Source organism: Somniosus microcephalus, chromosome 1, assembly GCF_052327205.1.
Source record: "Somniosus microcephalus isolate GS21.2 chromosome 1, FLI_Smic_1.0, whole genome shotgun sequence".
NCBI classification, from domain to species: Eukaryota; Metazoa; Chordata; class Chondrichthyes; order Squaliformes; family Somniosidae; genus Somniosus; species Somniosus microcephalus.
Window position 1 is genome coordinate 128,937,071 of NC_140987.1, and position 14,892 is coordinate 128,951,962.

Below are 14,892 nucleotides of genomic sequence, written 5' to 3' on the forward strand. Positions count from 1 at the left end.
AGTACCATTATTCAAGAAGGGTAGTAGGGATAAACCAGGGAATTACAGGCCAGTGAGCCTAACATCAGTGGTAGGGAAATTATTGGAAAAAATTCTAAGGAACAGAATTAGTCTCCACTTGGAGAGGCAAGGGTTAATCAAGGATAACAACAGAAAATGCTGGAAAAACTCAGCAGGCCAGGCAACATCCGTGGAGAGAAATTAGAGTCAACGTTTCGGGTCAAAACCCTTTATCAAGACTAAAGAGGCACAGGGAATGAAATAGATTAAGAGGCCGGGCTGGGAGAGAACAAAAGAGAAGAAGAGACATTAAGAGGTATTCAAAATGAGACGAGATGGTGATAGGACTAGTGGAGACAAAAGACAGCTCTAGATTAGGTGTGAAATGCGCTGGCAGAATGGGAGACAGCTGCCATGTGGGAGAGAGAAAAAAAAAGGAAAGGTGGGGGGAGTGGGGGAAACCAAAACAAAGGTGTGGATAAAAAATATAAGTAAAAATGTAATAGGGGCCGAGGTTATGATCTGAAATTGTTGAACTCGATATTGAGTCCGGAAGGCTGTAAAGTGCCTAATCGGAAGATGAGGTGCTGTTCCTCGAGTTTACATTGAGCTTCCGTGGAACAATGCAAGAGGCCAAGGACGGTGAGGTCCAAGTGGGAATGGGGCGGTGAATTAAAATGACAGGCGACCGGAAGCTCGGGGTCACCCTTACGGACTGAACGGAGGTGTTCCGCAAAGTGGTCACCCAATCTGCGTTTGGTCTCCCCAATGTAGAGCAGACCGCATCGTGAGCAGCGAATACAGTATACTAGATTGCAAGAAGTACAAGTAAATCGCTGTTTCACCTGGAAGGGGTGTTTGGGGCCCTGGACAGTGGGAAGGGGGGAGGTATAAGGGCAGGTGTTACATCTCCTGCGCTTGCACGGGAAGGTGCAAGGGGAAGGGGTGCTGGGGGTGATAGAGGAGTGGACTAGGGTGTCTCGGAGGGAGTGGTCCCTACGGAATGCTGAAAGGGGAGGGGAAGATGCGTTTGGTGGTGGGATCACTTTGAAGGTGGCGGAAATGGCAGAGGATGATCCGTTGAATGTGGAGGCTGGTGGGGTGAAAGGTGAGGACAAGGGGAACCCTATCGTGGTTCTGGGAGGGAGGGGCAGGGGTGAGGGCAGAAGTGCGGGAGATAGAACGGACACGGTCGAGGGCCGTGTCAACCACGGTAGAGGGGAATCCTCGGTTGAGGAAAAAGGAAAACATGTCGGAAGCACTGGTGTGGAAGGTGGCATCGTCGGAGCCGATGCGGCGGAGACGGAGAAACTGGGAGAATGGAATAGAGTCCTTACAGGAGACGGGGTGGGAGGAAGTGTAGTCCAGGTAGCTGTGGGAGTCAGTGGGCTTGTAGTGAATATTGGTCAATAACCTATCCCCAGAGATGGAGACGGAGAAGTCGAGGAAAGGAAGGGAAGTGTCAGAGATGGACCATGTGAAGGTGAGGGAAGGGTCGAAATTGGAGGCAAAGTGAATGAAATTGTCTAGTTCAGGGCGAGAGCAGGAAACAGCACCGATACAGTCATCAATGTATTGGAAAAAGAGGTGAGGGAGGGGACCCGAGTAGGACTGGAACAAAGAGTGTTCCACATATCCCACGAAAAGGCAGGCATAGCTAGGACCCATGTGGGTACCCATAGCAACACCTTTGATTTTGGAGGAAATGAGTGGAGTTAAAGGAGAAGTTGTTCAATGTGAGAACAAGTTCAGCCGGTGGATGGGGACTGGTTGGGCCTCTGTTCAAGGAAGAAGCGGAGCGCCCTCAGGCCATCCTGGTGGGTGATGGAGGTGTAGAGAGATTGTACGTCCATGGTGAAAAGGAAGCGGTTGGGGCCAGGAAACTGGAAACTGTTAAAGTGGCGGAGGGCGTTCGAAGAGTCGCGGATGTAGGTGGGAAGAGACTGGACAAGGGGAGAAAAGATAGAGTCCAGATAGGAACAGATAAGTTCCGTGGGGCAAGAACAGGTTGAAACGATGGGTCTACCAGGGCAGTCCTGTTTGTGGATCTTGGGAAGGAGGTAGAAGCGGGCTGTGCGGGGTTGGGGAACTATGAGGTTGGTGGCCGCGGGGGGAAGATCTCCAGAGGAGATGAGGTCAGTGACAGTCTTGGAAATGGTGGTTTGATGTTCGGTAGTGGGGTCATGGTCCAGGTGGAGGTAGGAGGAGGTGCCGGAGAGTTGGCGTTCAGCTTCCACTAGGTAGAGGTCAGTTCGCCAAACAACAACAGCACCACCCTTGTCAGCAGGTTTAATGACAATGTCAGGGTTGGATCTAAGAGAATGGAGTGCTGCAAGTTCAGAGGGAGGTAGGTTGGAGTGAGTGAGGGGAGCAGAGAAATGGAGACGGCCAATGTCGCGGCGGCAGTTAGCGATGAAAAGATCTAGAGAGGGTAAGAGGCCAGGGGGAGGGGTCCAGGTAGAATGGGAATTCTGAAAGTGGGAGAAAGGGTCAGTCGTGCGGGGGGAAGACTCCTGGCCAGAGAAGTGGGCATGGAGACGAAGGCGGCGGAAAAAGAGCTCAACATCGTGCCGAGCTCGAAATTCATTGAGGTGGGGGCGTAAGGGGATGAAGCTCAGGCCTTTGCTGAGGACTGATCGTTCGGGGTCAGAGAGGGGAAGGTCAGAGGGGATAGTGAAAACGCGGCAGGGGGTGAGATTGGGAGAAGGGGGGTCAGAGGAAAGTGAAGGGGAAGAAGGTTCCGGAGGGGCGTTGGTGTCCAAGAGTTGATGAAGCTTGCAATCCTTGACATCGGAAAGGAAGAAAAAAAGTTTTTTGTTGAAGTGTCAGATGAGTCGAAGGATGAAATGGAACTGTGGACCCGGACAGCTTTGAGATAGAGTGCGCCGGTGTTGCTGAAGAGAGAGGTCGAGAGTGTTCATGTGGCGCCGCATGGCGTTGAGCGTGGATCTCAAGATGCGGCGAGAGCAGTCCTTAATCAAGGATAGTCAGCATGGCTTTGTCAGGGGGAGATCATGTCTAACCAATTTGATTGAATTTTTCGAGGGGGTGACTAGGTGTGTGGATGAGGGTGGTGCAGTTGATGTAGTCTACATGGACTTCAGTAAGGTTTTTGACAAAGTCCCACATGGGAGACTGGTCAAGAAGGTAAGAGCCCATGGGATCCAGGGCAATTTGGCACATTGGATCCAAAATTGGCTTAGTGGCAGGAGGCAGAGGGTGATGGTCGAAGGTTGTTTTTGTGACTGGAAGCCTGTGTCCAGTGGTGTACCGCAGGGATCGGTGCTGGGTCCCTTGCTGTTTGTAGTGTACATTAATGATTTAGATATGAATGTAGAAGGTATGATCAGTAAGTTCGCAGATTACACAAAAATTGGTGGAGTGGTAAATAGCAAGGAGGGAAGCCTCAGGCTACAGAACGATATAGACGGGTTGGTCAGATGGGCAGAACAGTGGTAAATGGAATTTAACCCTGAAAAGTGTGAGGTGATGCATTTTGGGAGGACTAACAAGGCAAGGGAATACACAATGAATGGTAGGACCCTAGGAAGGGCAGAGGATCAGAGGGACCTTGGTGTGCATGTACATAGATCCCTGAAGGCAGCAGGACAGGTAGATAAGGTGGTTAAAAAGGCATATGGGATACTTGCCTTCATTAGCTGAGGCATAGAATATAAGAGCAGGGAGGTTATGATGGAGCTGTACAAAACGCTAGTTAGGCCACAGCTGGAATACTGTGTGCAGTTCTGGTCAGCACACTATAGGAAGGATGTGATTGCATTGGAGAGGGTGCAGAGGAGATTCACCAGGATGTTACCTGGGCTGGAGCACTTCAGCTATGAGGAGAGACTGGACAGGCTGGGGTTGTTTTCCTTAGAGCAGAGAAGGCTGAGGGGGACCTGATTGATGTGTACCAAATTATGAGGGGCATAGATAGAGTAGCTAGAAAGGAACTTTTCCCTTTAGTAGAGGGGTCAATAACCAGGGGGCATAGTTTCAAGGTAAGGGGCAGGAGGTTTAGAGGGGATTTGAAGCAAAAACTTTTTCACCCAGAGGGTGGTTGAAATCTGGAACTCACTGCCTGAAAGGGTGGTAGAGGCAGGAACCCTCACAACATTCAAGAAGCATTTAGATGAGCACTTGAAACGCCATAGCATACAAGGCTACGGACCAAGTGCTGGAAAATGGGATTAGAATAGACAGGGCTGGATGGCCGGCGCAGACACGATGGGCCGAAGGGCCTCTTTCTGTGCTGTTTTACTCTATGACTCTATGGGCAGGATTTTCATTCAGGAGTCGGGTTGGAGGCGGGACTACAACTTTCAGGGTTGTAGTCCCGCCTCCATCAAGATGTGGCCAATCCACACGATTTTAACTTGATTGACCTTGTTGAGCCCACCCAGCGGGCTCAGCAGGCCAATTAAGGGCCACCCGGCAACAGCTGGAGTCACAGACTGAAATTTCATCTGTCAAGAGGTTTTGACAGATGAAATATCAGCGTTTCACAGCTGTTTGAAGCTGTCAAACACTAACAGTCTTCTAACATGAGTCCTTCTCCACAGACTCAGTTAGAAATCTCTCCTGCACAGAAAGCTGAAGGCTGTCACTTTTGACAGTTCGCAGCCATTCTGCTTTCTGTGCCGGTGAGATGCGGGACTCCCGAGACCTAAAGGAAGGAAGGCTGAAAAGGTAAGAAAATGTATGTAAAACTTATTTAATCACTTTAGACACACCAAACACACTTACCTCATCACTCACCTGAACACCGACATCTCGACCCCTCCAAGTCCTTCAACCCGACGGCCCGCCTCCTCTAACTTGGCATGGTTTGGAGCCGTCAGGAATCCCACACTTCAACCTTAAAAATAGGGATTAGGCTAAAAACTGCCTGAACTACCTGTTAACAGGCAGTTAATTGGCATTAATCCTTTCCCGCCTCGGGTAGGCGGTTCCCAGTGCGGGGCGGGTACCCGCCTCCTTTGAATTTGGGTGCGGGATGGGGTCGGGACTCTTGATTTCGGGATTTTAACCCCCCGCACGCCTCCAATCCCGACTCCACGGCCCAATGAAAATCCTGCCCTATGACTCTATTGCACAGGAGGGCTAAAGCAGGGATGTTGTCAGGAGGACCAGGCTGCAGTGGCGCAAACCTTTCAATGATCTCAGTAGATCATGAAACGCTACTGCAAAGCCACACTCAACCTCATCCTGCTGTGCTGCTCATCACATCCCCATCACTCTGCCTTCCCTACCCTACTCCTGCACATCTTTCCTCACATCAACTTACCTTGCACCTCCACCCATCCCTCTCGATCTACATTATCACTTTCCCATCTCACTAGCCACCCCTCACACTCATCCTCATCCTAGTCCAATCATACCAACTAACAACACACAAAGGTAGGCACTTGGGTGTTTTATACAATATTCATGTAAATTTTCTGTTACTGTGTTGTCAAACATTGAAATCTTTATTTTCAACACTTTGCCTTATTGTACAGATCTGTGCTCACCTTTGGAAGTGTCTTAGTGAGTTGCAGTGAATGGTGAGACATAATGGTACCCCCGCAATGGTGATGAGTGTGAAAGGAATGGCTTGGTCATTGTAGGAATGATTTATGTTGTTGGTCTGGGGTGGTGTTAACCTGGTGCATCATGTGACAGCCTGGGTGCACAATCTGGCCATGGTGATGCCATCACTGGCCTTCCGGGCAGCAATGTTCTGTGTCCTGTGCAGCATCAGGTGATTGCGGAGAAGGTAGGCATTGCTGTTGGTATTGTATTGTTGTTGGTGTGCCTGGTGATGTTGGTGCTGGGGCTGATCTTGGAGGGATTCAGAGGACCAAGCTGAGATTTTTTCAAGGGCACCGATGTTGCTGGAATAGATGGCAGCTGAAGTTGAGATGACAGAAACGATCTGTCAATGGTGAGAGAGCTTGCTGCAAGGAGGTGACAGTGGATAGAGAGTTTACTCCAAACATTTCCAAACTGCATACAGCTCAAAGTGTCTTCCAAGTCCTGAAGGCTCAAGTTTCTGACAATGGAAAGTGTCCAGCTGTGAAATGGTAGCTTTCATACCACTTTTGCAGCTGTCACCTATTCACAGCAATGGGGAGACATAGAGAACCTGACCTACTTACCTGACGTGGTCTCCGAACAATGTAAACCCCGTTAAAATAAAAAAGTGGGAAAATATAAAAAGGTGGCAAAATAGTAGTAAACAAGCAGTTAAGTATCTTAAATGCCTCCCCCGCCGCTTGGTGTCGGGTCTGTTCTGAAATCGCAGACCCGATACTCTGGAAACTTACATGGAGGCGGGTTCCCAACCTGCTGTCAATCATTTTGATTTTGACAGCGGACCTGCCTCCAAACCCACATTCTGAGCACCAGCAAAATCCTGCCCCATGTCCTAAGCCACAGTTGCTGTTTGAAATGTTACAGAGTTGACCTAAAGATGAATAAGATAAGAAACCGCTTCCCTTTCACTGCTGAAGTAGAGAATTTCTAATCCGTGCATAACCTTAAAAATACAAAATCCTGATCCCAGCATGGCCAATTCCTCAATATGTTTCATATGCAAAGCAGCCTAAGTGTACTGCATTCAAATAAATGCCGAATATTACCTAAAATGTTTTTTGTCCAAACTTGATGTGCTGGTTTGCCTTTAATGAAGAAATGACATAATGGTGTATATGTTTTGTGAATTAAAGGCTTTGAGAGAATATTTCTTTCAAAAACTAAAACTCAGCAATGATGTGATATTGACTCATTTTGATAAGAATGGTTTCCGACTCAATCCCTGATCTGTGCTGTGTTTGCTGATCCCAGTCAGGTTGGCATTGGAAGTGTTATAGTTGACCATCATACTCCTGGACCAGGAGGAAGAAAAATCTGACAGTGTGACTGTTCTTTGTTGCTGTGTAGTGACATCCACTTGAAATGTGTAGCTGTGTGGGTTGGTGAGAATAGGATCGGGTTTGGCTGTGATTCTCTTTCCCTTCCTACATCCCATCTCATGGTTTAAAAAGCCAACTGATGCTCACTGTCTAGGCTCATGCATAAAGAATGGCCTTTTGGGTGGAATGTAGGAGGGTTGCCAGTGCTTTGGAACTGAACCCTGCCATAGGTCATGCTTCCAGGAGTGGAAGAGATAATAGAGAAAGGAAAGAAGTTTTTTTTGGCGGGAGGGGGGGTGGGGGGCAGTCTAAATGTACTCATAAAACGAACATTGAAAACAACACATACTTTAGTTATACTGGTGCTGATTTAATGCTGGTTCTAGGTTGAAATTCCACATAAGCACTGCTGAGAGATAGGACCAGTATGAGATGCACCCAGAGAAGGCCATGCATGCTTACTGGTTTGACATGCATGACCAAGCATCAATCCTCCAAACCTGACAGCTTTTCTCGTGATGTATTTACTTATTTATGCATTATATTTCAAATCATACAAGCTAAACAATATAATTACAGTTCCAAATTTGAAGAAAGGAATATTCAAAATGTAGTGAATAATATTTGCTATGTTTATACTTTAGTTTTAGTGCACCATTACCAGAGCAGAAATAAAATACAGTAAATAACATAGGATGATAGTGATTTAAAGATACCTGTCCTGCAGCTGACACGTGTGTATTGTTTGAAGATTATAGTGGAGACGGCCTAACTTCCTCACCTTTAGGATGTAGTTGAAGACTCCACTGCACTTCAGGGAAGAGTTTTGCAAAAATTGACAACATCACTGCTCACAAACATTTCATAACTGGATGTTAATACCAAAGCAAGATATTCTGTATGAACCCATTGACCTGGTTGAAGGCATCAGTTTATAATATGTGTATGCAGGGACTTTAAGCTCTTTGATTTTTATTGATCAGAACAGGAAGTAAAGAGTTGGATACAAGATGGAGACAATGGGCTGTAAGCTATTGATTAACACTAAAATTGGGCCAGACAGTGGATGGCTAATTTAATGATTTTTGGTATATTTATACAGGTAAATGGTTTGTAAGCACTGGAAAAGATAATCTTCTGAATGCATGGAGAACGCCTTATGGAGCCAGCATATTCCAGGTAATTTTATGGCAAAACTTCTAGTCAAACCTAAATTTCTTGAATTTGCTGGAAAAAAAAATGTTAAGCAAAATTGCATAGATCCAGGGTAGTATGGATAGTTGTTATTTGTAATAACTTTGACAAGCTTACTGGTACCTGTATAAGTGACCACAAAACTGTCGGATTGACATAAAGGCCCAACAGGTTCACTAATGTCCTTTAGAAATGGAAAACTGCCATCCTTACTCAGTCTGTCCTGTATGTGACTCCAGTCCTGCGTGAACATGGTTGACTCGTAACTGTCCTCTGAAGTGGCCTAGCAAACGACTCAGTTGTATCAAACCACTACAAAAAATGGAATTCAGTATTTCAAGAAGGCCCACCACCTTCTGAAAAGTAACTAGGAATGGGCAATGAATGACACGCACATCCCGAGAGTTTATAAAAAAAATTATAGAGTAGTGAAGAAGCTTAAAAGCCTTTTGAGAAGTCAGTACACCTGAGAAAGTTTGTCTTAATGTTTAAGAGATTTAAGTGATTTTTTAACACTTCCAATATGATCGCTGGCATTTGTGAATGCACAAGGATGTCAAGGCCTTGGAGAGGGTGCAGAGGAGGTTTACTAGAATGATACCAGAGTGAGATTTCTATTATGTGAAGAGGCTAGAGATGCTGGGATTGTTCTCTGTAGAGCGGAGAAGGTTAAAAAGGGATTTAATAGAGGTGTTCAAAATCATGAATGGTTGTGATAGAGTAAATAAGGAGAAACTATTTCCATTGGCAAAGAAAAGAAAGACTTGCATTTATATAGCGCCTTTCATGACCACCGGACGTCTCAAAGCGCTTTACAGCTAATGAAGTACTTTTGGAGTGTAGTCACTGTTGCAGTGTGGGAAACGCGGCAGCCAAGTTGCGCACAGCAAGCTCCCACAAATAGCAATGTGATAATGACCAGATAATCTGCTTTTGTTATGTGGATTGAGGGATCAGTATTGGCCAAGACACCGGGGATAACTCCCCTACTCTTCTTCGAAATAATGCCTTGGGATCTTTTATCTGAGAGAGCAGACAGGGCCTCGGTTTAACGTCTCATCCGAAAGACGGCACCTCCGACAGTGCAGCACTCCCTCAGCACTGCACTGGAGTGTCAGCCTAGCTTTATGTGCACAAGTCCCTTAAATGGGACTTGAACCCACAACCTTCTGACTCAAAGGCGAGTGTGCTACCAACTGAGCCACAGCTGACACATCAGGAGGGTTGGTAACCCGAGGACACAGATTTAAGATAATTGGCAAAAGAACCAGAGGAGAGATGATTACAAATTTATTTACGCAGCAAGTTGTTATGATCTGGAATGCACTGCCTGAAATGGTGGTGGAAGAAGATTCAATAGTAACTTTCAAAAGGGAACTTGATACATACTTGAAAGGAAACATTTGCCGGGTTATGGGGAAAAAAGCATGGGAGTGGGACTAATCGGATAGCTCATTGAAAGAGCCGACACAGACATGATAGGCTGTGCTCTATGACTTCATAGAGCCAGGGACCCGGGTTCAAATCCGGCCTCGGGTGACTGTCTGTGTGGAGTTTGCACATTCTCCCCGTGTTTGCGTGGGTTTCCTCCGGGTGCTCCGGTTTCCTCCCACAGTCCAAAGATGTGTGGGTTAGGTTGATTGGCCATGATAGAAAAATTTAAAAAATTGTCCCTTAGTGTTAGGGGGGGATTAAATACGTGGGGTTACGGGGATAGGGCTTGGGTGGGATGGCTGTCGGTGTAGGGACCGGGTGCTAGGGCTTGGATGATCAGCCATGATCTCGTTGAATGGCGGAGCAGGCTCGAAGGGCCGAATGGCCTACTCCTGCTCCTATCTTCTATGTTTCTATGTTTCATGAATATAAGATAGAGCTAGGCATGTTTTGGCTGTTGACCACTTAATGCAGTCTTACTCTGTCAAGGAGGGCATCACAGGCAGACCTGATTGTTCACACCCAATGTTGGCCTCCAGCTAGGATTTCAACATTCCAGGATTGTCCTAGAGTTGCCATGAATATAACATTATTCTGGACACTGCTGCCAGCAATTTGGGAGAAAAATCAGACAGGCCTTAAAAAAAATTGTGTTTTTTTTTCATTTTCATTGTACACTTTTGTTTATTAGTTGTGAAAATGTTGGAGATGTGGGGGGGAAATGGCTGTTTGACTGACAATCAAGCAGAGAACCGGGACCGACTGATGTGCCGGGAACAGTCAGTGAGGGAGTTGGGGGTTGCGGGGGAAAGAGGGACACTGGGCGTTAGGTTATTGGGGCTCATATGGAGGGAAAGAGGGAGTGGGATCGGCATGAGGACCAGTATTTTCTGCAGTGCCAGGATAGCAGTAACAGTGGGAGCGGTGCTGAGAGAATTTTTATACACAAAAAATATGTGTGTTGTGTCACCATAGAATCATAGAAGTTTATGGCACAGAAGGCGGCCATTCGGCCCATCGTGTCAGTGCCGGCGGAAAAGAGCTATCCAGCCTCATCCCACTTTCCATCTCTTGGTCCCTAGCCTTGTAGATTACAGCACTTTAAGTACATATCCAAGTACTTTTTAAATTCAATGACTGTTTCTGCCTCTACCACCCTTTCAGGCAGTGAGTTCCCCACCACCCTCTGGGGGTCCATGGAATTTTTATAATGCGAGAGAGGGGCCTCAGAAGCAAAAAGGTTGAGAACCCCTGCTCTAGACTTTGAACTCATTATGATGTATTAATTGAAAGCTATAGTTGTAAATTAATTCTGTTTATTTTAGATTTACCTTTTTTCCCCCTTCTTTCTACAGTCTAAAGAGTCATCGTCAGTGTTGAGCTGCGATATTTCAGTGGACGATAAATATATAGTCACTGGCTCTGGAGATAAGAAAGCGTCAGTCTATGAAGTTATTTACTAAAATCTATAACTGAGAAAATATATTTAGAACTGTTTTTAAAAAAAAAAAAGACAGCAACCTCCCGGCCTTCAGCTCTTACAGGTGTTTCTGAATGCCTGTACTTAAGGACTGATGATCATCGCACCAATGATTGACTGGATTAAAAGAAAACTCAATTGAACTGGGCACGATTAGCTGTTTTTGGTAGTCTCAAGAAAATTCCAGGACCCTGCTTTGTAGAACCCTGGATTATTAGAAGAGCATTTGAATCCTCTCTGACCTCATGTTGTATTTTTGTTATTGCCTGAATTGCTGCATTTGTGGAGTTGCCTAACCAGATGTTCATTTGTTCTTTGAAAGACATTCTGTCCTTTGTAGTGCAATGGTGTTCCAGGTGAACCTGGATCATGGTTATTGCATCTTGTGAAATGTATTTTGTATCTTGTTGGAGCTCAGATATTTGTACAAATTGTAAATATTCCGTTTAATACAGTAAAGACAGTATTGAAACAAATTGGTTTTGTAACTTTTTTTAAATTATGGAGCATTTATGATTCGTGTTGCTTTTGCTGCAAGCTAAGAATGGGTTCAAGCAAGTAAGAACAGTGCCATTATTCAATTATGTATCAGAACTTGAAATAAGAGGAATGAAATTAGTCTACAAATGTGTACAAACAAAAGTAAATACATTATATGGTTTTACATTTGCAAAACTTACTATGTAATCCCTGTGTGGGGCAACACTTGCTATATTTTTAAAGTTTTTTTTCTTTTGTCCAACCATTAGAGCACAGTTGTTTAAAATACTTTCTGGATTTTCACCAAATTTTAGAATTGGCTTCCTATGCTCTACCTATCGGCTCCCTTTGAAAATAGGCGTGCCCATAAACTCTGCTTCCTTCAACACTGATTAGTCAGCATTTTGTAAATTTTATGCTTTCTTGGATTTTTTACCAAAATCGCTGAGTGGCTTCTTGACATCCGCTTTTGAGCTTCTTTTGAAAATGGGCATGCTGGGAACCATCTGTGCTCAAAGCTGTGCCCCTCTATCCTAGTAGCCTTCAAAACTGACTTGGCCCTTTTGTAACTTAAATGATCTCCTTCCTTAAGATTCCAAATTGTTTTGAAACATTGGTATAACTGAGAACTGTACAAAGAGTCTGGGGTATTTAGGCAGTGACATAGGAACAATATTATTGAAAATAAAGATCAATGGCAAATTGTGACTGACTGGTTTCTGTGCAAAATACAATGTTATCCTCCAGCAATATTTCTCATCGGCTTTTTAATACTGTTGTTCTGCTTAAATATAAGGAGAAATATCCTGATGGGTAGTGTAGTGGCAGGATTGATATTCTTGGCTGTCTGAATAGGCCTTGCCTGGATAACCAAAAAGAGAAAATGTTATAAATACACAGCATTTTTTAAAAGGTACTTCACAGATAGTCAGGCCGCTTGCAACTTTTGCAGCCTCGATGAAACTGTGTATCATACTTATGTGGAGCGAGAGGTTGCAGATGCTATTTAATTATTAGAGAGGGCTGCTCCTCAATTTTTGGTTACATTTAAGCCCAAAGTTCCTGATCTTTGGCCACCTGGCACGGAGGACAGGCAAGTCAGAGGACCTTTTTGTGGGTCTGCTCCTGGACCTAGTTGCAGAATGAGCGTGGCCAACAGGGAGGGTCATTCTGGCTGCCTGCCTCTCTTCCGTGGTCTTGTCCGGGTGGTCCAGGGAGGGTGCATTTGGTATCAACCGGTACCCTTGGGGACTTCTGTGACCGCTGGGCACTGCAAGGAATTGAGTGTCTGGTGGACACACAATAATATGAATTTACTTTTCTTTTATTCAAACTAGACTAAATTATGCTATTAGATGTGCCTCCTGTACATAAGGAGGTACTTGCAGAATTGTTTTTTTTTCTGTTGATGACACTAGGGCAACCCAGTATCACTCTTATTGGTTAAACAAAAAAGGCATCTGTAAAGAGAAAAGACAATATTCAGTGTCCAAACTGAAATAATGGCAGGGATTTTAATGTGGGGGAGAGAAGGGAGAATCAACAAGTACTCTAATCACAGGTGGCCTGAAAGTCCTGCAAACTACTTGATAGAAAAGCAGGAATCCATTAGATGATATGAAAGATCACCCTAATGAGGCAAAAAAGACACTGAAAGAACAAAAGATGGTGGCCCAGAAATTGGATAAGGCCCGAAAACGTGTGGGAGCATCGCACAGCACTATGTGCCTGCACCCATTCAAAGTGGTGCAGGCAGCACGCAAAATTCATGCTGCCTGCTCATTATGATCGCAGCGCTGATCTAAGCGTGAAACGTGCTGCTGATTGGCTTGGCGTTCAGCAGGGGGGCCAATATCGGGTGCAGTCTACTGGCCAATAAAGTGTGGCCGAGGCTCTCAGCACTATTTAAAGGGGAGGTGCTTTGTTGCAGAAACACCTCATTGTCATTCTGAACAGAGCCATCGCCCAACAGCCAAGGGAAAGAGCAAGGAGATTTTACGATGCGGCACTGGAAGCCTTGGTCCTGGGGGTACAAAGACGCTGTGAGCTCCTCTACCCACAGGGGGGCAGGAAGCCTGACCACCAGAAGGCTGTCTGAGGAGATCGCTCAAGCCGTCACTGCGATGACCTGGATCCAATTCCGCAAAAAGTTTAATGACCTCACACGAGTGGTCAAGGTGAGTGAATGCATCATCAAATGCAATATCCCACCATCGACACCACAAGCCTCACACACTGCTCAATGCACCACACCCCCATCACTCACCTACAAACAAACTGTACCAATCAGCACTCATACCTCAATAATAGCTTCACTTCACTCTCACACTCTCACTGTTGCAAGACTCTCACCCACATCTCACACCTTGCACACACTGCCAGCTATAGAAACATAGAAGATAGGAGCAGGAGTAGGCCATTCGGCCCTTCGAGCCTGCTCCGCCATTCAACGAGATCATGGCTGATCATCCAAACCCTAGCACCCGGTCCCTACACCGACAGCCATCCCACCCAAGCCCTATCCCCGTAACCCCACGTATTTAATCCCCCCTAACACTAAGGGTCAATTTTTATCATGGCCAATCAACCTAACCTGCACATCTTTGGACTGTGGGAGGAAACCGGAGCACCCGGAGAAAACCCACCCAAACACATTGCACCACACTCACTGACACACTTCCCTTTCTCTTGCAGGCAAATGTGGCACACAACCGCCAGGAGCACCAGTTTATGGGTGGAGGGCAAGCCAGACTTCAAAACCTCATGGAGCTGGAGGAAGCAGTTCTCAAAATAATTGGAGGGGCAGTCACAGAGTCAATTGCGAGTGGGGAAGTTGAAAGCATTGCTGATGACGGTATGCTCATATCTAATCCTTCTCACATCCCACTTCCCCCTCATCCCACAATCTTTTCTCACTTACAAGCTGCTGATGGTGTAATCATGGATATCTTGCATACCCCCTCCCCTCCCCTCACCACAACCCGACTCTTGTGCATTTCTCCTTTCAGATAAAGTGATGGAGGACAGTGGTAGAGGAGAAGACACACCGGCACTGCATCTGACATTCGCAGACACCAGCTTAGAAAATGGCACTGTGCGTACTTTAGAGGGTAGTATAGAGGTGGGATCTGCACATGGTGAGTCAGCAGGCACAAGTGGCCTGCAGCAAGGCCAGGGGGAAAGGGTAGCTCGAGTGCTAGCTCCACGGAGGACGAGTTTGCACACAGGCTCTGCTGCACAAGACTCAGATGATGACCTTGATTGGGCGGCTTTCAGAAGAAGAGTAATGGTCATGTACACAGAACTGCTAGGTGCAATGGCAAGCCTGCCATAGAGCCTCTTGTCAGTTTCAAGGAGTCTGGCTCCAACATTGGACGGGGCTTTGCGCGGAGCTTGGAGCCCATGATT

The 14,892-nt window shown here is 46.0% G+C and overlaps 1 protein-coding gene across 5 annotated transcripts in view; it reads left to right on the top strand.

Moving 5' to 3' along the window:
* The window catches only part of LOC147124358 (transducin-like enhancer protein 1), a 128,463-nt gene extending 116,305 nt beyond the window's left edge, over positions 1-12,158 (top strand). For 4 of the 5 annotated variants that reach the window (XM_085985543.1, XM_085985570.1, XM_085985562.1 and 1 more), the window contains 2 exons: positions 7,999-8,075; positions 10,880-12,157. In XM_085985543.1, the coding sequence (XP_085841669.1) occupies positions 7,999-8,075; positions 10,880-10,987 (185 nt within the window). In that variant the 3' untranslated portion in view covers positions 10,988-12,157. Of the gene's footprint in view, positions 1-7,998; positions 8,076-10,879 lie in introns of all 5 variants that reach the window. The other variant, XM_085985553.1, reaches the window with a different exon arrangement.
* Positions 12,159-14,892: the final 2,734 nt, after the last annotated feature.